Below are 26,005 nucleotides of genomic sequence, written 5' to 3' on the forward strand. Positions count from 1 at the left end.
TAGCCTTCATTCTTTCTTGATGTGTTTCTGGCAACTAGTTCATAGGCTCGATGGATATTACCGGTAACTTGTATTGTTCAGACCATGGCTGTCACATCGTTTCGTTTTTTTTATGCTGCCAATAATCTAAAGGGGGGGTCGCACACCGTACGAGAAGCGCAGCGCCGCGTCACATCTATGACAACTCGAGGTATCGCACACCGGACGCGCACTTTGTCAGTTTATGGCCAGCAATATAGTTATGTTTAAGGATATTATGGAATTAAGATCATGTCTGTACTATGTTATGATTGTACTGTACAATTAAATATAATCGTTGCTTAGTCTGCAGTCTGAATTCACTTTACCTCAGAGCGTCCGTTAATTGAATGAATTGAGAATATCACCTGACAATCCGATAACATCAGCAATTTTCATTCAAGAAGCTGATTTCTGTAAATGAATGTAAAAGCAGCACAGGGTGAAGTCAGTATATACATTAACGAGACAATCTACACTCATAGAGAATAATGTGTTCGAATTTTAAAGATGTGGCGCTGCGCTTCTCGTCTGGTGTGCGACCCCCTTTAGACATACGGAAATATAGTAGGCTAATTCTTACATTAACTGATCTGTTAAACACAAACACAGATTTGGTAACCTCCTACTGTCATGCTCATCACAACACTAAATTAAAGGCCTGTCTCATATAGATGCCTGTCTCAAATACAAGCCGGTGCAGTTCGCCGATTTGGGAAAATAAAAGCCCGGGCTATTTTTTGAAGTTTTACGGTATGTTGAATCATGAATCAGCCAACTGTATTGGATCTGACAGCAGCTGCATCACAAACTGCAAGTAAATGATTTCTTAAGGCTTTGTCTGTAAATGAGTTTTATATGGATGTTTTCAAAACACTTATTTGCGTGCAATAGCAAATGGGTGTTGATACGGTTTCCTATGCAATGATGTTAGCCAATCATAACTGTAGCCATTTACTGACAACCCTTAAAGGAGCCACCCCTTAAAAGCGGATCATTTTAGACAGAGGATCAGAATCAAGGTCGAAAAAATATTTTTCATGCTGTGGTGGCCAGAAGGAAACAGTCCATCACAACGCAGCACAGTCACCTGCAGCACCATGGAGAGCACCATCAGAGGGCACAAGGTCTGGGTGAAACAGTGGTGTTCAGGACCAAGGACAGCTCTAACACAGGTGTGCAGCATTCCCCTCTGATAGGCAGCCTCAGCTGCAGGCTGTTGGGCCCAATTAGTAATCACATAAAAGTGAACAAAGAAGCCACAGTAGAGGGAGAAGCAGGGGAAGAGGACAGACCCAGTGTTGGATGCATTCAAGCCCAGCCAGCCCAACTACCCTCTTGAAGATAGAGGCTAATCCTACACCTCTTCTGCCTCTTTCCCAGAAGTAAATTGATGCAAAAAGGAGCCACCTGAGAAAGAAGAAGTACCTAAGTTCAAGTTTTCTCCCCTTTACCCTTAACCCTGCTTTATGACAAATAAAGAACTTTAAGTTTTGCTCCAGTGAAGTTCGGCCTGGTGAATGATTTACTTTGAATTCCAGAGCTAACCCTCTCAGCCTTGTGTGTGAAGTTTACAATGCATATATATATATATATATATAATTTTTTTTTTTTTTTTTATTAACATAATAAGTATGTTATCCTCAAGGAACATAAAAAAAAAAATCCATCATAAAAAAATATCAGTTTATGATAGTTTAAAATAACACAATGAATATTGAAATGGTTTGTTTAGTGATTTCTAAACAAAAATCAATTTCCAATTAAGTTATATTTGGTCAAATTATGCTGAAAAGTGAGAAAATATTATTTAGTTGTGCGTGTTTAGAATACATTAAATGACACGCTATGAAACTAGCCTTAGCTGAATAAAGGAGTCTGCCCATTTATTCCAAAAATGTCTAAAATGCCATTTCCATCACTGAAAGCTAGTCCACAGTGTTAAAAGTGCTCATATTTTGAGAAACACCTAACTACATGTGGAGATAAACTGCTGCCCTGAATCAGAAGTTTAAGTGTTTCTGAGAAATGAAATGTAATGTGACATAAATCAATGCATACATGCTGTATCTCCATCTGTAATGAGGCTAATCCATCAAACAAGGTCATAGAGATGTCAGAAATGCAATGAGCGCAAAACTTATTGCATGCTCAAAGTAGCGTGCTTGACGAGTACTTTATCAATATGGCATACATAAATAGTAAGTATGTCATGTATATATGGCATAGATCACAGCATACACGAAGACTAACAACCATCTTTATGTATATTCTTTGGTTTAAAGCCGAACATCTGGATCACTGAACGACCACTGGATTTTTGATAATCACTGAGGAGGAAACTAAGGCTGTCACTTTGACACATTAACTTATTTCCGTTATATATAACTCCCCTGATTTGTATGTAAATGTCTTAAGGAATTTCCCTACCATTGAAGCCAATTATCCTAAAGTACCATTCACACAAAAAAACGCATTTGAATTCAAAAGGCATATAGATTGCAACAGATGATTTTTTTTTAACAGTCTTGAAAAAAACAAATAGGCGCATATAGGTTCATGATGATACTCATGTCCATGTGACACAGTACTCTCTTTTTTGTCAGTAGTTGGTATATGTGGGAATGTTCAGTCCAAATCTGTGCTTTGCTCCAGATCATCCCTCGTTTAAATCCCACCTATTCCAGATTATCCACAAAAATATGAGCGTTAGTGTACGCATGAGTGCATATGTGTGACGTTTGCACATAGTCAGATTTCTTATCTTAAACTGTCTTTACTGGACAAATAAAAACAATGCAGAAAAACTTTAATTTAACAAAACCAAATAGTAATTTCTGTCACCAAACGAAAGTTCAATAATAACAATAGGTTCCCCCGAATACTCCCCCATCTGTCCTTAGCAAACAGATAGTCCTGCCCCAAACTCACGTCAGATTGTGTCAATGCATTATAGTTCAATGCATTGATGACACAAGTCATGTGAAAGGGCCTTTAGAGATAAAGTAGTATTACATATACTATTTTTCTACAGATGAAAATACTGAGTATTGTCGCTTTGAAATTTGAACCTCAAAATGGGATCAACATATTTAAGGCTCCTTTGCATTAAAATTGAAAAACCAATGGATTATAGCACTACATATGTTTCAGAAACAATATCTTTATATTCACAGTGCTTTATTTTGCCTGTTTTGGTACACAAGCTGCTTAAAGTTGAGCATTGCTGCTTTTAGCAGAAATTGCTCCCTATTCCTGATCTGGAATGATGTTAGAATCGGCAAGGCTAAGGCTGGTTAGAGGTTAGTATGAGGACAGCTTCCACTCTTAGACATAGTAGGGGGAGGTCACAAAAGGTGATGTGAGGTAAAGCTCTGGGATTAGATGACTGATGTAAGGGTACATGCTTACAATGGTTTAACTCACAGACAAGGGCTTTATGTGAACTTTTACCTGGAAAGTGAAAGACATTGATGGTTTCACCTCATTTACCCCATAGCTGGAAAAGCTGCCGGACCTAGACTCACATTAGCTCTACTGTATATAAAGGCGTTTCTAAAAAGGGTAGTCAACATTCACACCTATTGTTTATCTAATTTCTCTTTTTTTTATTTTGAAAAGTTCAGCTTTCAGACATTTAATCCTCTTCATGTTACAAATACTTTGGTGAATTTAATACATTATTGTCAAGCACCAAATCATTTTTTTTATATCTCATTATATTATAGTAGATGTTTATTTAGGGCCAGATCTAATTAGATCTAAATCTAATTCGAATTTTTTTATTTCATTTGAAAACAGGAGGCAGAACTGCAATTCGAATTTAAATGTAAGGAAGAAGATTTAAAAAATGTTAAATGAAATTCATATGAAAATTTTCTCACTAGCCGTGTTTCCACTACAGATTTGTGCAAAACTTTTGCGATATTTTCTAAACGTCGATAAAAAACTATTGCGAAATTACAACGTTTCCATTACGCAACTGAAACGTAATGTTTTCCTCTCGCGATAAGTCATTCCAACAATTATGACAACGAATGTTGGTCGGTTTATGTATATCCCAGCCACCGCACTAGACATTATTTTTAATCGAATGAGACGTAGGCATGTTATCCAAGCATTAATGGCAAGGAAAGCCCCTTATACTTGGGAGCGACCACGTATGAGGTGTTTCTGGGTGTTTCTCCCACATATCTGCTTTCAGGTCTTGATTGTAGCATTTCTTAGTGGTTAAGAATTCAGTATTCCCCTAATTCTTTTGTCTTTTATGAGTTTAATTATTGAAGGTTTGTGCAATATTCTGAGTTTGCATTTTAGTTTTTATCAATTTTAAGGAATACTGAATTTGTTTTTGTGCAAGTGAGATGAGTAATGTATGCTCACATTTAGTCTAGAACTACAATAACTACTATGTTTACACAGCGCACACAACGGCTCCGTATGCAGTCACAATTTTCTCAACACGGGGACAGGAGAGGTTTCAGTCAATGATTGGGAAAACAAAGGAACTTGCATTACTTATTTGAAAGAGTAACTCAAGACATTTTGTTGTAAATTTAAAAGTAATGCGTTACTTTACTACTCACTTGGAAAAAAGTAATCTGATTACGTAACTCACGTTACTTCTTTCTCAACACAGCTTATAACTGATTACATGGTATAAAAGTTGGTACATTTATTTAAGTTTGAATAGGAGGCAATGAGTTTAATTTAGAACAAATTTTTTTTGGAAAGTGGTTTTCTGCAATGCGGCACTTTGTAGCACTGTAAAGCTGTTCCATTAAACATCTCTTATTCATAAAGACCTGCACAAGAAGACAGCGAGAAAAAAACTTCACAATGCCTGAATATATTTTAGCTTTTAGCTGTGGGTTTAATATCACTCTTGGAGCAGTTACTCAAGACAAAGACACACTTAAAGTAATCTTAGTTTTCCAACATGAAAGTGCACTTGATATCACATCCTGTTGAAGGGTATATCATGAACAGAGGACCTATACTAAAGATTAGGTCAGTTAATATGCGTCATGGGCAAAGCATTTTCAAAAATTTAAATCCCAAACAAAACTAACGGATTTAAATCCATCCATCCATCCCAAAAAAAAAAAGAGGGTTCATCAAAGGTTCATCAAAACAAACACACATATACAAAAACAAGCCAAAAAAACTACATGAGAATTCTGCTACAGTGCATTATAAATGCAACAGCATAAATTAAGTTTATCTGAAGTAAATCTGCAGTTATTCTCAGTTTGGATTGTGCTTGATTTCAACACAATCTCGTGTCGGCTGCACGGCACAGCTCACTCGTACTGTAATTCTGATCAGATGAGGGGCAGATGAGTGAGAAGAATATACTTTTTTTGTGTGTGTGGGGGGGGGGGGACTCTGCGATTAATGTTTTCTTCTTTGAAGTGCATTCATTTATCTGCAAGAGGCACCGACATGCTTTATTATGAATCTAAAAGTGTATGCATGTCAACCTGAAACAGGGTACTGTCACTGCAACAGTATTTGAATGTGAACAGATGATCAAACAGATACAGCTGAAGATAAATGTGATTTCTGATTTCAAAGGCTCTGCTGCACTGGGGTGCAGTCTAAATGTTTACCTAAAGAAAGTAATGGCATGTCTAATAATTACGCTAAAAGTAGTTCAGCAGAGATTAGCCTTCACTGCCAGAGACTGCAAATACTTCACTCCACCATGTGGCTGCAGGGAAAATAGGCTTTACTACATTGTAGAAACTCTGAACATACAAGAATATGAAATATTTATGGGACTTGCATTAGTGTAGATGGAAAATTCAAATGAACTAGTAATGATACACTGATTAAGAACTAAATATAAAGCTGTCAGGCTTATTATTTCCTCTGACTTACATTTCCATTTAAATTTAATCATTTAGCAGACGCTTTTATCCAAAGCGACTTACAAATGAGGAGAGCAATAGAAGCATTCAAACGAACAATAGGACAACGATATGCAAGTGCTGTGACCCTTCCCAGTTTAGTCTAATGCAGCGTGATTTTGTTTATAGAAAAGAAAAGAAAAGAAAAGAAAAGAAAAGAAAAGAAAAGAAAAGAAAAGAAAAGAAAAGAAAAGAAAAGAAAAGAAAAGAAAAGAAAGTGTTTGTATTAATGGATCAGGTGTTGCTGAAAAAGATGGAAATGGCTACGGACTCACTAGCTTGTGTTATTAGATATATGATATGGATATTATATATGGATGTTTGTGTGTATGTGTGTATATATACACACACACACATATATATGGATCTTTAAAAAATATATAAATAATATTAAAAAAAAATAATAGATTTTTTTTTGTACTACCTAAAATGTTATTTTAACTCTTATCTCTTTTAGTTTACTTTAAATAGCCCTATATGGTATAAAAAAAAGTAAAAATATTTCATTTGTCCCTTAATATGTGGTCATAAAAACATTGATTATATTCATTATATCAATTTCTATGTATTTACTGTTAACTACCTATATACAATTTTTGACACTGCATATGACAGCTATAATTTTACACAGAAACATGTCTGATGTCTAAAACATTTCCAGGCACCTTGCGTGCTGTGAATTTGCAAACTCATTCCCACAGTAACTTTAACTTTGAAGTAAGTCCACGAATGCCTTTGATCGTGCACTCTAATCTAGTGTTAGAGGATTTGTGCACGAGAGTGGTTTACAACGGATTACAGCCATCCTTAAACAAGAAAGCAGGGGGAGTATGTCCTCCACTTCCACCACCGCCATCCATATCACTCCTGTCCAATTTCTTTTGACTCGTGATGGATGGATGGACTGATATATGGAAGGTCTGTCTATCTATTCTTTTATCATGCGTCTGCCTTCAAGCAGTGGCTGAATCGTAGACAAGCTTGCCAATTTTCTGCCGTCTCTCCGTAGGATCAGTTAAGATCTGCTCTGACAACTTGAGAGGGAAATATAATTACTGTAGGATGAATTACACCTCAAAGGTTTAAAAAAATAAAGACAACCTAGTGGGCTTTCCCATTTGTGTGAGTGCAGTAGCAGACAAGTGTCTTTTCTACAGCTTTAGATCTAAGCGTTCACATGAAAGAAAGAGAGGAGGATATAAACAAACAGGCCTGTCACTGAAGGCGGGGGGAAAAACTAAAGGCAAATAAAGGCAAAAGCAGCACATCTCTCCAAAGGGAGGAGAAAATTCTTCTTCACGTTCTACAGAAACTGATTTGGACACACCAATAGTTGTGCTCAACATGTTTTACCCAGTACCTGTCTTCCTCGTCCCCTTACCTTTCTTTCCTGGGTTTACCCTTTTTTTTTCTAGCCTGCCTTTGATCATAAGGAGCGACTTTAACATGAATGTTGGTGTGAAATGTTTTTAGTGGGGGATTTATACCACAAAGAAACACATGGGTGTATGTCTCCCTCTAAAAAAGCCATTGTTAAAAATGATCAGCCTTAAAATGGTACAACACATTTTAAGCATTTGTGAACGCTGGGTTAACAAATTAAAGTATGAGGTTAATAACAATGATTGTAAACAGGCATGTACTGGCCATAGGGAGAACTGGGACTTTCCCGGTGGGCCGGTCGAGTAGTGGACTGATCGGCGAAGCAAATGTGTGCCAGCTGTGAGCGAAAGCAGATTGAACGTCTGCCACTCTATCAAGTTATAAACAGTGCAAGTCGCTTGATCAATTCAGATTTGACTCAGAATTTTGTGTTATACAGTCGTGTGGTGAATCTTACTGAAAACAGTCACGACAATGTAAACCGCATGACGAGGAAATTGTCAATCCAGCACTTATTATAATTTACCTACAAACACTGTAGAAATATGGTGTTTTGGCAAAAATTTGCTGTTAGTACTTACATTAAATATTGTGGAAGGCTAGTTACCAATGGCGTAAAGACGTGACTCCGGGGGCTCTATCAGGGTGTTTTCTAACGACGTGGTGTGTTTAATTTCCATTTTTTTACATTTTTAATTTCCTTTACAATTTTTGACCAGTACTTTAACAAACTACTCCTAGAGTTTTGATGAGAACAACATCACATTTGGTCAGTCTCATATAAGTCTCAAATAATTGTTCAATTTTACAGCACATCTCTAAAATAACAGTGCTAAAATGTATTTACATTAATAGTCTTTCTTCTTCAAATGTTAAACCACCAAACTTTTATTGTGAAGGAAAACCACAGGGAAGCCTCTCTTTTGTTGACAACAACAGGTTTATAAGCTCATCTCATTACAACTATAGAAAGGCACATGTTGTGTTCCCAAACGCATGTCATATTGACTTAAACTCAGATCAGATGTAGAGATGGAGTTCATGTAGACCAGGATTTACTGAGAACCGCTCAAACACTGAAAACACCAGCTCATGAGCTGCACACGTGTAAATGAACACAGTGCCATGCTTCACACCGAAACATGCAGCGGACATATTTAATAAAATCACAGTCCTTTTTCATAATCACAATGAACCATATTGTGATTTTAATTTTATTCTAATTGATCGTGCAGCCATAATGTGAACTAGTCTTTTATATAGCATGTTATTAGTCAGAAGTTAACACAATATTTTCTTAACATTTTCAAAAAGTGCTTCCGATAACAACATCAAAGTGTCCCTATGATGCTTTTTAGGTTATTATCTTTCATGCAGTGTGCAATATAGCCGTTTGTGGCAATGGTCTTCATTGGCTGCTCACAAACAACGTCTACTTTGACCGGCTCCCTCAAACACTGTAATTCTAGCTAAGGCCTGGAAGAGTTTGGTACGAGTTGTCGACATGTCAAGATGACGCGGTTTTCTGTGCTGTGAATGAATGCAAATCCACTTCGCATGCGCTTCCAAATGATGAGGACGCGGGTTCAAACTGATATGGTAAAACTGATGCCATGGTTGCAGTTCGTTTCACTGTGTATACAAGTGCTAAGGAAGCCTGCTGAGCTGAAATTCAGATCTGGTAACACACTGTAAACGGTCAACCAATCACAACAGACTGGGGAATCTGACCAATCAGAGAAGAGTAGGCGCTCAGAAAAGAGGGGTTTAGAGAGACTGAATCCTTTATCAAACCGTTTCAGACAGTGTGAGAAAAGAGGTGATGTGCAACGTATATTATGAGAAAATTAAAAGTCTTTTTATTTTTTCTTGGATGCATGTAACTCTACTGTAGGAGATCTCCAAAACAAAATTAGGAACCTTTAAAATAGCATAATAGGGGAACTTAAACTATTTCAAATTAATTGTCACAGAAAAAACTGTGATTTGCTGCCTATTATGGCAGAAAACACAGAGACTCATGAGGAGCTCAATGACATAGTCAAAAGTTCCTCTGAATTATGTTTTCCCTGTACTGTCAACCTCTCCAGCAATACTTACACCTCCAGATAGCACAAAGCCTCAGAGAAGAATCAAAGAAACAAAACTTCACTCTTGCCACTCACATCTCTGAGAGCACTAAATCTTCCCTGCATCAGGACCTCATTTCCCATGAGCCCCTGCAGGCGTGACTCTCATCATCACCCAGTGCTATGAGGGGGTCTATACTGCACAATCCCAGAGGACCACCCAGATCTTCTGTCATGTGAAAACCTTCTCCACCTAAAAAACTCCTTCACAACTATAGACCTCCAACCTAGGTGTGATCCAGAGATGACATCTCCGCAATCCCGTCATTCACCCATCGTGGTAGGAGGTCAGAGCACCTGCTTTGATGGAGCTGCTGAGGCTTGTGTCGACTGATCTCAGAGCAGTGGCACCAGCCCCAGGGGTCTCCACAAACAAGCATGGGCTTATGTAGAGATCAATCTTCAATGCGGAGCAGCAGGCGCACTGGAGCAGATTACTCCAACACGCCAGCGCATGAGCTCATGGGAATGAAATTCGATATTCTGGGCCTTGAATTTAGCTTTTTATAGAGTAAAGCAGAATATTCATAGGAATTGGGTCTTTCATTAGTGATGGGCTGATATACAACAGCCCCAAAAATATTTGGACACTTACAGTATAAATCCGAATGTCACTGCATTACATACAAAATGTTAAATCAAGCGGCATGCGAACAAATAACACTGCATCTTTTCTGAGAACTAACTTTTGACAACCATTTTCTTTTTTTGTGAAATATTTTGCTTGAAAAGCATGTTTGTTTAGTTCTACTGTCAATTAAATAAACAAAACGCCATTTGGTTTGATTTTGTTACATACTGTTAAATCAAGAGGTTTAATCCAAGTCTTCACCCCTCGCAGGGAGTTTGATTGGCAGGCGATCTGACCAATAATAATCCGCCGGATCCATCATTTTGTCCGACAAGTAGATTAACGTTGGTGGACTTAAAACTTGAAAAACGGTGTTTACTGATGTCTTTCCGTGGTTGAAACAACATTCCTTCTGATGTTCATTCATGTTTATTTCATGCTATAAATTAACTAGAAGGAAGAGATGATCAGTTCATGAGGAGCTTTAACTGAGGTGCTACATCGATCTGTCACGACACATTAAAGGGCCACAAAACGGCATGGCTTGTCGGACATAGCAACAGTAACTAAAGGGGGCGGGTCTTTGCGAACGGTCAATTGGGTGTCCTATCCCTTTAAGATATATGTAAATTTCTATAAAAACAACAAATTTTTCTATCATCAAATGAAATGTGAATAAAGTGATTGTAACTAAAAACAAGTTTCCACTTCCAATCATAAGACAATTCCAAGTAAAGGAAAATTATTGATTAAAAGCTTTAAGGAGCTGTATGTATGAATTTTCATGTATAACTCACTTTTTTATTGCCAATGTGTGAACAGCTTGTAATAAAAAAAACAAAATAAAAAAAAACAAGACCTTCCCAACTTCCTAGGTTGTCTATTAAAGCCTTTATACTAGTATATAGTATATTATATATTATATAATAGCGTAATTTTAATGACCTCATCTCTAGTCATGATACCGGTGAATTGCAGAGCCGATGTAAGCATATCCACATCCGCTATAATCATATGCGCTATGAACACATCGCTTTCTTAACTGCTTTTTTCTCCCCGCTGTCATTTTTGTTGTGTTAATTTTGTTATTGAAAGGAAAGCATGCAGCACATATTTACATATTCATCTAAACGCCGCTCTCAGCAGTGTGGGCAGTGTCGGGATATTTGTAAACAGTATATCACTGTAAAAGTATTTCCAACTTTGTTTTTATTTCCAAGAAAAGAACAAAAAAAAAAGAAATCACCAAAACAGACAAACGATGTAAGTGGCATCAAAAGTACTTGTTCTTTCTAAAATTGTCTTTCTTTCCTTTACTCTGTTGCCTCATCTCAAAATAATTATGCATGTTATACATGTATAGACTCACTGACACGCACAACCTCTTCGCTCCTGGCAGGCACTCAGGTTGTCTCTAATCAAGGTTGAGTGCTCTTGAGCCTGTTTGAGTTTAAGAGTGTTGAGGCCTGAACACCACTTGTATATTTTAATGGGGCAACGTCTGTTTCTTATCAAAATTATCACAGAGTGTTTGAGAGGGATGATGATGAATGCACGTCAAGGCATTAATCATACAGGGTCTGAAAATTCATCTAATACTGTTCTATCTATACGTCTATCGTATAATTAATGATGGAGGCTATTAAGCGGAGAGGAGAATTGTGAAGGTGTTGCACCTGTGCTGTGTAAGAAGTCGCTCCAGCAGAAATTGAACGCCACTTTGGTCTCGATCCCTGGAAACATATGCAGACGTTTTAAAAATGATATACATTTCAAAAATGTTCAGAGGCATTAAAAAAAATATTTTGGCCCACAACTTTAATGTAATGCCATCAGAAAACATTCAGTACTGATAAACTCTACCTTGAGGCTGCACTCGGATCTTCTTGTTCTCACATCCCTGGAAAAAAATGGTCAAGAAAGAAATGTTAGCCCCCTACTGGACATTACTATTAGTGTAACCTTTTGACAAGTTTATTTCTGACTTCTCCACTGGTTTATAATTATAAAAAAAAAAATTATATAAAAAAAAAAAAATTCATTCATGCTCTATAAAATCTCTATCAAGTATAAAGATTTAGAGATAAGTATAACGAGAAAAAAAAAATACATTTATAAATATTACTAATTACTACAATTTTTACTAATTTTACTTATTTTGCTTTTTTTTTTTTTTTCACAGTTTTAAGATTTCCTGATATTATAAGGTTTGGTGACCCTGGATGCCCTAAGGGCGCATATGAAAATAAAACGAAATGTCAACCATTCATTTTTTATTTATTTTTTGATAATAGAGTTATCCATGTTCAAAGTTCATGCCCAAATCGTGTCCTTGTCTATTGTAATAGCAGAAAATATCTGCTGGAAAAATCTCTGTGCAGTGGGGCGAATCCCTGATTTGCCTAAATCAATACCAGTGGAGGGGGAAAAAAATGATATAACAGCAGGAAGGTAATAAAAGAATAATATGTAAATGGCTGGTTGAGATAAAGTGGATAATTTCTCACAGACGGAGGGGAAATTGGCTGGATGTTATCAGTCCTGGGAGAGGGAGACCCCTGGTGTGTGTGTGTGTGTGTGTGTGTGTGTGTGTGTGTGTGTGTGTGTGTATGACAGAGACATCCTGTTTGCCTTGACTTCAAAATGTGTGTCTGGGGTTTCATTTGAGGATAAAACATGATGGAAATAGTGATTTTAATGCTGTGCTATTATAGGATGCAAGGCAGGATATTGCATTTGTAGCCGTTAAATCCTCCCGCTGTATTTATAGCATCAGTTAGCGCAGTAGTTGTCTCTCTTATTTTTCCCCTCCTCTAGAAGCCCATTAGAAATGAACACTAGCAAGTTTTTGAAAGAAGTCTCTTATGCTCACCAAGCCTGCATTTATTTGATCAAAAATACAGCAAAACCAGTAATACTGTGAAATATTATTACAATTTAAAATTACTCTTTTCTATTTAATACATTTTAAAATGTAATTTATTCCTGTGATGTCAAAGCTGAATTTCCAGCATCATAACTCCAGTCTGCAGTGCCACATGATCCTTCAGAAAACATTCTAATATGCTGATTTGCTGCTCAATAATAATTTATTATCAATGCAGGGCTCGGAATTAACTTTTTTTACTTGGTAGCACTGGTGCTGCCAACTTCAAAAAGTTAGGAGCACCAGCAAAAATGTAGGAGCACCCACCAAAAATTAAGGACCCAGAGAGTATATTCAACTACACAGTATTGTTATTTCTGTGTTATAAATATTCTTATTATCACAGAAGAACTTAAATTGGAACTAGAATTAAAGACTATAGTTTGGATATAAACACTGACGACAGCGATCGAAATAGAGAAAAGCACCTTTTGAAAGTGACATGGAGCTTCAAATAACAATTGTATCGATTACATTTTTACACCACTAGGTGGCGACAAGTGACTTAAATGTATTTGTTATTGAATCATTCATTCAAGAGATTTGTTAAAAAAAAACGCTGATTCATCCATTAATGAAACAAGCAAAGTATTTATTAGGATAAAAATGATAAAAAAAAAACGTTTTGTAGAGAAATGAAAATAGGTCGCAACACAACCATTATTTGCACTCGCACAAAATGCTCCCAAATATATTTTTAGGTCACACAGATTAAATTTCAGGAGCATATGCGACCAAAATGGTCACAATTTCGAGCCTTGCAATGATGAAAACGTCTTGGTTCCGTATGTAGCCCTTGTTCCCTTCCAGTCGGTCACGTTCTACGGTCGACGTGCTGACGTAATTGACCCTTCGCTAAGCCCCGCCCTCCTTAGTTACTGTTGCTACGCCTGTCAAGCTTTTGCGCCTGGCACGTCTATTACAGTATGTATGCACCGGTTTCAGACATTCCCAAAAAGATAATTAGTCATTTTTGGCGAACAGGTGAAATATCTGAGAGAGCAAGACAAAAGGGACTGCAGTATGCATTCGAGGGATATATCCACGACATAATATGCAATCGATTAGAGAATACTTTCATCAAAATTGAAGCTAAAGCCTAGATCGTTAGGTCCCAGCGCAAGCAGCAGCGCCTCATACGCTGACCATTCAAATGGGAAACACAAATTGAGGAACAGCTATGTGCATGCACAGCAGGGTGGGTGAAATTTGAATATTTATAAATCAAACAGCTTATCCATAAGTATTGTGGAATAAACACAAGACATTAGCCTGACCACTTTGCAATGATAACATTCTTCCGCTTATACTCGACTCACAAATGTGCTTGACTACAAAAACTCTTCCTCTTCTCAACATGGACTGCGTGTTCCCGGGGGCGGGGTTTATGTAAATTTTAGGGTTGGTGATGTCACTAACCCTGGAGGAATGTTGTGTAGTCCCTACCAGCCGTTTGTTGTAGTCCTTAAAAAAACGATTTCTTTAAAAGCAAAAATCTCCCTTTGCTTTGAACTTTGGGCAATGTAACTTTGCAGATGTTGTTTATGCTCAAAAAGCAACATTACACACTAACTAAAGTTAAAAAAGTGAAATCATACTCCACCCCTTTAATTTGCGTATCGTCAGTAGATTTTTTTGGAATTGCGCTCTCTTGCTAATTTACCGTTTAGTAAATCTGGCCCCAGGACATTCCATATTGTGCATTAAAAATGAAATACTATCAATTATGATTTCACATTAACTTTAAGCAAGTGTTTAAGCTCTTGTTCACTGCACTCAACGCTGCAGTTCATATAAAATAAAAGGAAAGGGTTCCTGACACTTGCAAAGACAGCAGTGTTATAAACCTGGAGCTGTAAACTCAACATTTCTTACCAGGAGCACCTGAGCCTGTTCTTTCAATGCATCAGTGAACGCCACAGCAAACCTGCATGTGAGAGAGAGATGAAGCAAGTGAGTTGACATGTTTAACGTGTAAAGAAACATGAAAAGTCTGCACAGGGTTGAGATAGTGAGGTACACCCCAGCGACTGCACTCAACCGCTTTCATTTCTCTGCAATTCCACACTTTCCCACACATCAAAGCTGTCAGCGCTCGCCAAAAATCTGTAAATCAAATCAGTCAAGCCACGCAAATAAAAGTACATCAATGCAATCCCTGAGTAACGCTTAAAGTTAGGATGATGAAGAGGAAGATTTTTTAAAACTGAAACTTTATCATAACTATTAACTATTTTTATCATAACATATTGTTCGCATAAAAAAAATTATGAAAAGATAAAGATCTGCATTTCAGGAAATACTTCTTTTTTTTTAAGTGACCAAGAAAAAGACAATGTATTACATTTTTGTTTTACATTTCTCAAAACTCTTTTTTTGTTTATTTCCCATTTAAAATAAAATTTTATATCCCAGATTTTCAACGTGGTCTTGGACTTTTGAAGCTCCCTGTATTTGTATTTTTTAAGAAAGTAAAAAAGTCAAAGTTTGGACTGTGCCTCTGTCATGCTGTCAAGCCTCATCCTAAAGCTTGTTTATTCAAACTCAAGACAAACGCAAACACACACACATACATAAGACATAAGGTCCTCTTTTGATACTTGTGGGTGGAATAAAGAAAAAGCAGACATAGTGTTGTGTTATTTTTCCAAATGACTGCAACTAAAGCCCATGGGTTTCCCTACATCTCCTCTTCATCATCCCTCTCTTTCAGGAGATGTGAAAGTTAGGCAGTAACGGCGGCAGCAGGGGGTCTTCTCTGACAGATGTGTTTGAAGTGGAAAGGCTCTTATTCTCCCTAGTGACAATTATTCCCTTAAGACTGTCAAAAGGGTGTGAATCTGTCTGTACTAATCAAAAAGACCACAAGAATCTTTAACACCTGGCTAATGAATTGAAACCATAGCTGGCAGGCTTCAGGTACAGATGTATTATTGATCAAAAAAGGAGAAGAAATGCCACATAATGATACCTGATCCTATTAACCTTTTAGGCCAAAGGCCCAATGGAGGATAAAAAGAGAAAGCATTAAAAGGAGAGAGACTATACCATTCAAAAGTTTAATGTCAGTAGTTTTTTTTTTTTAGAAATGAACATTTCAGCAAGGATGCAATCAATTCATCAAAAGTGACAGTAAAGACAATAATCTATATAATGTTACAAAAGATTCATTTAAAATAAATGTTGTTCTTTTGTACCATCTATTTATCAAAGAATTCTGGAGGATTTTTTTTTTTATTGTGGTAAAAAAAAGAAGAAAAAAGTTTAGATATTACCGTTTTTATGGTGAGCATAAAAAACTTCTTTCAAAAATATTTTTAAAAATCTTAAAGACCCCAAACTTTTGAACAGCAGTGTACAAATTGACAAAAATAATTGTTTGTTATATTGTATTTTTTGCTTGTAATTTGATTATTAGTTCTTATTTTATTACTGCCTGTTAACTTGTCTTTAATAATGTTTAACATATTTGTTAGGTTAGTAGTTTTATCTGTGGTATTTTCACTGGTATATACAATTTTGGTGTCATTACTGCCTGTTTTTGCAACAACAGTTTCTTGGGCGGTAAAACATATTTATGGCCGGCACATTTTCTTAAAGGTGCAGTGTGTGATTTTTAGCGGCATCTAGTGGTGAGGTTACAAATTACAACCATCAAAAGTTACGGTGGCCGACAGGAAATGTCGTCATCTGAGACAGCAGAGAGTAGCCAGTTAAGCAATGAGGTTTCTTTACAAAGATAAATTAAGAAATTATGTTTACTTTATTATTCAGTAAAATGATATGTTATTGCGATTATTATTGTTACTTGTTCATCATTATGTCAGTGTTTTATTCGCTAACTTTAGCTAGCTTCTTTGCATGAACAACAACATAGTGACGAAACACGTTTGTCCGTTTAGGACCACCGTAGAAACATCTTGGCGCAAACTTGCGCATTTCAATGTAAGGGACCCGCGGTGTATGTAGATAGAAATGGCTCATTCTAAGGTAATAAAAACATAACGGTTCATTAAGTAAGGCCTTTATACACCACTGAAAACATAGTTATGTATATTATATTGCATTTCTGTCTACAGATCCTCCTAAATATTACACAATGCACCTTTAAGTCACCGGCCATTGGCAGGTGTGGCAAAAAAAATTGTTTTAGGCCCATATATATATATATATATATGGGCCTAAAACAATTTTTTTTGCCACACCTGCCAATGGCCGGTGACTATAATAGTCCATTGTAATAATATATAATATGTCCATTGCAGATTAGAAGACTAAAACTAATCTCAAATGCAGAGATAAACATTACACTAGAAATCTTATATAATCCTCTTTTTATAAAGTTCACCTACAATTAAAAATAATTTACTCACCCCTTGCTCCAAACCTGTACGACCTTCTTTTGTTGTTGATAAAACGTTTTTTTTGAAGAATGTACTGGAGATTTCAAGTCTTAAAAAAAAATATGCAAAAGCACAATTAAAGTATAATACTGTAATTGGGCCATATGACTTGTGCATTATAGTCTCCTGAAGCCATATGAATTTTTATGTGAGAAAGAAACAGATATAGTTTTTGTTTAAATTCCATGGAAAATAACAGCCAGTACATTCTTTAAAATCTCTTCTTTGAGTTCCACAGAGTCGTACAGGTTTAGAATGGGTCATAAATGATGACAGAATATTTTTTTTTTTATCAAACTATTCCATTAACTATAGCTGACTAGAGCAGGGAAGCAGGATAAGCGGCAGCTTTCATTAGAGACTGAGTAAATTTGACCTGGCCTTGTGCAAAACTTCCTCCATCACAGCTCGCTTGTGCTCATCCTTTACGTCCTCGTTGACATCCGTCCCCCCGAAGACCACTCCAAACGGCACTCCAGCATCTGCAGAGAAATGGAAATTCACAACAAAGATGTAAATCCCTTATTTTACTTATTCACCTCCTCTGAAGTTCAACTTTTAAATCCTTAGAGCGAGGAAAGTCCTTGAGGCATGAAACAGTGTGTTTATCTTGCCAGAGGGGAAAGTCGTCATCCACAGAGTGGACACTTCGGGCAGTGACTAAAAAAAACTGGCTATATCTTAGAGAGGTGAGGGAGAAGTAGCCTTCAATCTGAACAAGGCCTTCTGTGAGTAAGGATGCACAATAATGCAGTCAACATTTTACAGTTTTTTAAAATGAATGCCATAAATTGATCATGGAATTAGGTAATATTGAGTGCCATCATACTGGCCATAAAAAACACTGTGACTGTGGTGTGGTATCAGATGGTAATACCATGTTACATTTATAGCTGAAAACTAATATATATATATATATATATATATATATATATATATATATATATATAGTGGCAGAAATTGGCATGAGCAATGAATATCAAATATTAATTAATCCCATAAAAAAATTTCCCTAAACAAAATCCTACTCTAAAACGTAATGTTTAATGTGCAAGTGGGCATTTCTAATGTTTCTGTCACTAGTAAAGTCATAAATTGTGTGACAGATGTGGATAGTAACACTAATGAGACGAGACAGATGTGTGTACAGTACTGTATGTGTGTGAGCAGCTTAGACTATGTGGTACACAAACTCCACATAAAATCAATTGCATATGAGCTGTTCTCACTAGTATAGTGAAACCAACATGTGTGTGTATATTTTAAGAGGCCGAGGGACTTGCCACCTAAAAGAAGCCTGCCTCCTTTGAAAAGATGAATGGCCAGCGCAGCCTCGATCTGCGGCTCTTGCGTCATCAAGGATGATACATCAGAGGCAGAACTAAACTCTCTTGTATCACACAGTACACAAGTGTGTCCTGCAGCCACGATGTGATTCCTGCAACCCAAACACACACACACACACACACACACACACACACACACTTATTCACTATATATCACACACTATATATCAGCATCTCATTTTCTGTAATAAAGTAGCTCTGAACTGTTCTTGGTATCATGGTACAGTGATGGTTATGGAATTTGCCTGGTATTTTAAATAATACCATGATATTACCATTGTACAGTACATTCCCCCAAAAAAACATGGTAACCTACTTATACAGCGCCAACAGATTATAGCTTCACAATGGTATAACGTTGTGTGCACTATGCAGGGCAATACGTGACATTGTGATGTATCGAATTGCAGGTTGAAAACTCGCTTCACTTGAAAAATGATCGCCTTACAGGATCAATACTACTCGAATAAGCTGTGCTGTGAGAGGTGATGATCAATGGAGGATTGTGACAACGTTACTTCCTGGTTTCGCTAACCAAACATGTTACTGTACCTTATTCTTTCGGCAGTGGTACAGTTCCCTGTTTTAGGACTTAAGCAGGCTAGGAAGAGCAGGCGCATTTCAGCGTGTGGCGATAAAATGCTGACGCTAATAAATAAAGCAAGAGCGCCTGCCACCAGACGGACAATGGTTTACTCTCTTGACCTGACTCTATTAATCTCATGCTGTCACGTCAGAGACCAGCCTACCTAACCGACGCGTGGAGTTTATTTTAGAACTGGTCCGTTTCAAATGAAGACCCTCCGGAAACACGGAACTATAGTGGGCGCAACGTTAAAAAGATGAAATGTGGCACCAAATCATATAAAAAATATATATTAGTATAATAATAATTTCGAGTGTACTCTAAATAAAAAAAAAAAAAAAAAAAAGACTATAATCACCATCTGTGTGGATTTTTCTGTAAAAACTTCCTTTCCCTGAAATAGTATAAAACTGACAAATTATTTAGGAACATTGTATCATAACTGATGATACAATTGAGAATATCAATAAGTAATAATAATAGTATTAGATAGATAGATAGATAGATAGATAGATAGATAGATAGATAGATAGATAGATAGATAGATAGATAGATAGATAGATAGATAGATAGATATTAATCTTTTATTGAAAGAAGTCAAAAAGGCTGCATTTATTTGATCAAAATTACAGTTAAAACAGTAATTGTCACAGTCACTTCATGTTTAATTTCAGTGTCTTGTTCTGTTTATTGTATTTTTGTCACTGTTTTTGCCTGTGTTCTAGTTAATTATTAATTATTAGTCATGGGATTATCCCTCAGCAGTTCCCTGTTTCGTTAATGAAGCTTCCTCTATGTATTTAAGCCCTTAGTTTTCCTAAGTTAATTGTCTTCCTTTAACATTTGGTAAATGTTTAGTGTTCTCTCTCTCTCTCTCAGTTTAATAAATATTGTGCTTATTCTGTCATTGAATTTGTTGGAATCTCTACATATCTTCAATCTCACTAGCCCGTGAAGGGCTCTCAATATTGGACTATTCACTTCATTTCTGCCAGTTCGCCCAATCACTATATTGGATTGGAGCGAACCTTTACAGCCCACTTGACCTACCCAACTTGACCTGAGGAACCTGGAGAGAAGTCATCCTCAGGTGTCTACAGTGCACGTATGCCATAATGACATCGCTCACGGCCATTGCAGACACAAAGCCCACAAAGCCCTCATTCCCTTTGGTCCTGCCTCCGCTGGCTCCCTTTGGTCCCTCGTCTCCTTCTGTCGCAGATCTTCCGGTCACCAGCGCTGCCTTGCCGAGTGGATTCCTTGGCTTCACCTCTGGACGCCAAGCCCTTAACTCCACCTCGGCCCATCGACCAGTCAGCTCCTCCTTGGCTCCTCACCCCCCTCAGCTCCACTAAGGACTGTTGTCCTTGCAGCTCCACCAGGCTCCCTCATCCTTCCGACCCTACCTTGGTCAGACATCACTCTGCCTGCGCCATGGACTTCCGGGACATCAGCTGCGGCTCCGACCAGCTTGGTCGCACCGGCTCCGCCCCAGTCCACCGGTGCCCTTGGTCCACCTCAGCTTCTTGTCACCGCGGTTCCGCCCTGGCCTTTTGAACCTACAGTGTCGTCTGGTCTTGCATCTCCTCTGCTACGCCTGGGTCTCCAGATCTCCGGGCTCCACCGTTAGCTGTCGGACCGCTAACTCTGCCCTGGCTCCTCCCACCATCAGTTGTATCGTGGGGATCTTCAGGGGATCTTCACGTCTGCTCTGCTGTGGTGGTCTTCTGGTCCTCCATGGGGGTCGTCAGTCCTACTGTGGTGGTCTTCTGCTCCACCATGGAGATCCTCTGCTCCTCCACTCTCCTGGACCTGAACTCTATATGAACATGTATCATTTACTGTGCCAGGAGTCACCTTCCGGAAAGGGGGAGGTCTGTCATGTTTTGCCTTTGTTTTGGTCATTAGTTGCCATAGACACTCATTTAACAATCACACCTGTTAGTCTTTGAGTTAATCATCGATCATTGTGTATTTAAGTTCCTTGTTTCCCTCTGTTTCTTTGCCTGGTATTGTCGTATGTTACACTCTGTTACTTTGCCTTCTTGGAGTTTGGATTGGAGTTTTTTTTTACTTAATAAATACTATTGTTTTTGAATCTTTTTGCATCTTGATGATCTTAGTCGGACCTAGAATGTTGCACACATGATCTTCAGAAATCATTCTAATATTTTAAAATTCTCTCAATAAAAAAGAGAGAATCAACTACAAACACGTATGTTTTATAGTATTTTAGTCAATTCTCATGGGAGAGAGGAGCTGTGACTGAGGGACATGCTGACTTTCATATAGTGTTATCAAGCCACAGCAAATTGCCACTGGCACTTCCTTATAGTATAGACCGTTTGAAATTGAGTTCATGAATTTCATACATTTTAATGGGTCTGAATGAGGAAAGAAGGCTAAAGTTGGCAAAGTTTTATTCACCTCTTGCTTGATCCTTAAAAGTCTGTCAGCTACATGAAGCCGAGCAGTTCTAATTCTGCTCTGAGGGATGGTGTCCGTGTGATCTGTCAGTCTACATTTGGTACTCAAATACTTTTTTACTTTTGATCAAGTTAATTTATGAGTTCAGCAGTTCACTGTTCATGAGAATAATGCAAAATGAGCAAGGAAATCATAACCTTAATTAATGACTAATAAAGGAAACATTTACTAAGAAACTACAGAGCTACATTTCAAATGCATATTATTATTTTTTAGAAGTATTATGACAGTAACAGACAATGTAAGAAACTACTGTAATAATAATGGGAGGGTGTAAATTCATAATAAATATTGATGCCCAACAATTATATACAACATTATTGGTTTTAAGAGGTGTATGCACAAATTAATTCTATAACACTATAACCCACAAATCACAAAAGGGTGTTGAAATCAATAAACAAAACACTTATAATAAATAGTTAATAAATAAATAATGAATCTAATTTAAATGTTCATATTGCCATGACTTAGGAGTAAATACAATTATATGTATAGTGTACAAATATGCATAAAATTATGTATAAGTTATAAAACATTCCAAAATAATAAGCAAAGAGATTTTAAGAAAAAATCATACTAATGGGGTCAATATGTTTTTTTTTGTTTTTTTTTCTCAGTGGCGTATGCACAAACTATTTCAACAAAAACACACACAAGGCTGTGAATAACCATAAACGAAACATAAATTGTGCATGACAGGCAAGGCACCAGCCAGGAAGATTATGTGCAGAATTGATTGGCTGCAATACTAGCCAATAGAAGAAAAACCTTTCTTTCCCCTTTATCCAATCAGCAATGGCCGTTGGTTGTCCTGCTAGTTGATTAACGCTTGCCTCAATGCGTTGTATACAAAACGATCAACCTGATACTCCTCACAGGACACACGATAAACACATCCAGATGATATGAAGATCTGATATTTGCACTGTGGGCGCGTCACTTTGACGTTTATGAGTTAACCGGGTGTCACGCGGTAGTATTGTGACTGGCTGTTTACTCTCAGAGCCGATAGCTAAACTTCATATCGACAGACTTTTAGGAATTTTAACATAATATTTTTATTAAAATGTATTTCGAGGACATCAGTAAACACGTCGCAGGCTGAACTGCCACATGTGGAGAAGTGCTGAGTGTACAAGAACGGTATGTTTACGGAAATATGTTGTTAGCCTGTTTACTGAGTAAAATATAGAAGTTGTTGACAGCATGTCAACGGCTTTTTATTGTTGTTTTATGTTGGGTTGAAATATTCAATTAAGTCAATAAGTGCAAGAATGAGCTAGTATTTTATAAGGACCCTGTTGTGATTTATTTCCCGAATCTCCATTATTGCGTCATGTGTCATGTTTTTTGGTATCACGTGCTGTTAAAATAATGGTTATCCTTTTGTTGTTGTTTGTGTCCTTTAGGTTTGGATTTTGGTCAGCTGACCACCTCTTGAGAAACAGTCATATCAGGCCATGGCTGGCAGAGATGTAAACGAGAGCACTCCTCTTTTGGACAACTCTGTGGCTTCAGCCAGATCAGAGTCAGTGTTCAATGGCAGGAGACTGGCATGTGCTGCCATACTTCTGGCAGAGTCTTTAGAGAGAATGGCTTTCTATGGCATCACCTCAAACCTGGTGCTCTTCCTAAACAGCAGCCCATTCTATTGGGAGGGCACTTTGGCCAGCCAGGCCCCCTTGATCTTCATGGGAGTCACTTATTTGATATCGCCCTTTGGTGGCTGGCTGGCGGATGCGTTCCTTGGCAAGTTCTTAACCATAGCCTTAAGTTTAGTCCTGTATCTGTTAGGGATGCTGCTTTTCCCCTTTGTGGCCAGCGACAACACCAGGAATCATCTGTGTGGAGAAGAGATGGCGTTCCCAGTGCAGCCTGCAGAATGTTTTCCTGAAAATGGGACCGTGCCTGCCAATGTGACCTGCGTCAATCGGATGTCGTACTGCAGGCCTGCGATCTTCAGTGGTCTGGTGCTGGTGGCCATTGGGGTGGGAGCTGTGAAGTCAAACATCACTCCATTTGGGGCAGATCAGGTAATGCAAGTGTTTTCAGAATGAGTTCTGGGAACGCCCAGGGGGTTCCAGGGGCTTTGTGGAAAAGTTTAGAGAAAAACAGTGCTAAAATAATAATTAATAATATAGTTTCTAACTAAATAAATAATGTGCATAAAATTAAAAACATATTAAAGTAAATAAATTGATTTCAAATGATTTATAAATAAATAATGCACCTAACAGTACAGTAAAGCACAATTAGTGATTAGAAAAAAGTAATAATGCAACAATAGAAAATATTTGTATAGTAAAATTTACATATATTTATAATTCACAGTATAAATTTGGTCTTTATACATACAAATAATATATAGCTTAAAATTTAGGCACAGAATGATCATATTTTGGGGGGCTGTGGCATCTAAAAGATTGAAAACCCTTGAGGTAATGAACAGACTTCACTACAACTGGAGAGTTGTCTAAACTTTGAGTAGGTTCAAATCTCAGGGGCGCAACCTCGGATTGATTCTCAGAGCAATATTTTCTGCTGTGTCTGGCTTTTATGAAACTCTGAATGATATTAAGACCTTTGACATGGTTGCTGGTGTTTGTTCAATAACATTCTTTCAGATGCTTCAGGTTAACCCTGGCTGGTTCTGTCTATGGATAGAAAAACTCACTACTAGTGTAGAGAGTTTGTTTTGAATAGTTTTTCTTGCTTTTTTTGTTTTTGGCGCACAAAAGGAGACGTTTTGAATAATGTGCTGGTTGCTCATGTCCAGTTACGTTGGAGATTGATCATTTTAAAATTCAAAAGGGATGCAAAAATATCATAAAAATCATCCATATAACTCGTACACCATATTCCAAGTCTTCTGAGGTCATATGCTAGCTTTGTGCAAAGAAAATGTACTTATAATTGTATAATCTCCTTTGCAAGTGGAGGCTGTAAAGCTGAAATGGAGAATGGGTCCATTTGATTTAATTCAAACCGTTACTGTGAATGGGATCAGTGAATTTGTGAAAAGATCAAATGAACGATTTGTTCTCAAATCGGACGTCGCTGAGGCAGAATATGGTGCACAAGTCACATGGACACATTATATTATTTGACTCATTTAAGGTGTAAATAATATTTGACACATTTAAGCTTTTTGGAGTCCCATTCCTAGTCTTCGTTCACTTTCAACATAAAATTCACATTATTGTGTTCCACAGTAGAAGGCTATACAGGCTATACAGCTATACTATTCAAAATTTCCAAAAAGTAGCAAAGTGGGAAATTTCAGATTTCAACATAATCGGTTGCTTCATAATCTCGGTTGCTGTTTACAATGTTTCTGTTTTCCACTGTCAATGTATTTTTTTGCCTACATTTTGTAAGACTTCCTTAAATTTGGACATACCTTTGGGCACTTTCACTTCACTTATTAAAAATGACAAGGCGAACACCACACATTTCTGAGGTACTTTGAGTCAGATTTTGCCTTGTGACACAAGCCATTTTGCAGCCCACAAGATCGAAATAATGCTTTTTGTTGAAGTGGCTTCTATGGTTACTACCAAGGTCTGTTTCTCAGATTCGTTTAAAACTAAATTTGTATATGAAAGCTTCATTATTATAGTGATGAGGAAGAGCTGAAGACTTTTAGTGATATGTGGAGATCGTTTCACACCAAGTAAAAACATTTCTTACAATGCAAAAACATTTGTACAATAAAATAATCCTTGTTTTCATGCTACTGAGGCTTGTGATGCCTTGTAGTGGGAAGGGGGATATCCCTGACATAAGTGAACTATAAGGAAATCTTCTGCTTAGTGACTAAATGATTCATTAGAAACTATATGATAGTGAGTAAGACTGCTCCTATCAAACTAGACATTACATGCAAAATGAAACAAAAAATTTGGGAAGTAAAACTGACATCTGTCTTCGTTGGCTTATTTATCTGCGTAACCTTTTGTATTGGATTATTTGAAAAGCTTTTTTTGTCAACCAAAGTTGTTATCAAAAATCCCAAGGCTTATTTTGCGATACAAGTCTTTAAATGGGGATGACTTGGATTAGGCCAGTGTTGAAGATGTTTGTTGACTCTCGTCATATGATCGTCATGTGATTTTTAGATTCAATAAAGAGATTAACTGCAGGTTGTACCATCTGGGTGTCATTGGGTCATAGATCTCATTTAAACGTTGAGGAAGTGGGGCAATAAATTGAAAATTCGTACACTATATTGATTGTGTCTC

The 26,005-nt window shown here is 37.3% G+C and overlaps 2 protein-coding genes across 3 annotated transcripts in view; one reads left to right on the forward strand and one right to left on the reverse strand.

Moving 5' to 3' along the window:
* Positions 1–19,481, reverse strand: part of glt1d1 (glycosyltransferase 1 domain containing 1) — a 36,532-nt gene extending 17,051 nt beyond the window's left edge. The window contains exons 1-6 of one of the 2 annotated variants that reach the window (XM_084388470.1): positions 19,241–19,481; positions 18,626–18,780; positions 17,719–17,824; positions 14,815–14,866; positions 11,877–11,913; positions 11,690–11,746 (exon numbers count right to left, since the gene is read on the reverse strand). In XM_084388470.1, coding sequence (XP_084244596.1) covers positions 11,690–11,746; positions 11,877–11,913; positions 14,815–14,866; positions 17,719–17,824; positions 18,626–18,780; positions 19,241–19,308 — 475 coding nt within the window. In that variant the 5' untranslated portion in view covers positions 19,309–19,481. The remainder of the gene's footprint in view (positions 1–11,689; positions 11,747–11,876; positions 11,914–14,814; positions 14,867–17,718; positions 17,825–18,625; positions 18,781–19,240) is intronic. The other variant, XM_084388471.1, reaches the window with a different exon arrangement.
* A 3,160-nt stretch (positions 19,482–22,641) lies between these two features.
* Positions 22,642–26,005, forward strand: part of slc15a4 (solute carrier family 15 member 4) — a 60,443-nt gene continuing 57,079 nt past the window's right edge. Inside the window, exons 1-2 of the mRNA XM_084390366.1 lie at positions 22,642–22,907; positions 23,174–23,797. Of these exons, the coding sequence (XP_084246492.1) occupies positions 23,225–23,797 (573 nt within the window). The 5' untranslated portion in view covers positions 22,642–22,907; positions 23,174–23,224. The remainder of the gene's footprint in view (positions 22,908–23,173; positions 23,798–26,005) is intronic.

This window comes from Rutilus rutilus (assembly GCF_951802725.1).
Source record: "Rutilus rutilus genome assembly, chromosome: 19".
Lineage (NCBI taxonomy): Eukaryota > Metazoa > Chordata > Actinopteri > Cypriniformes > Leuciscidae > Rutilus > Rutilus rutilus.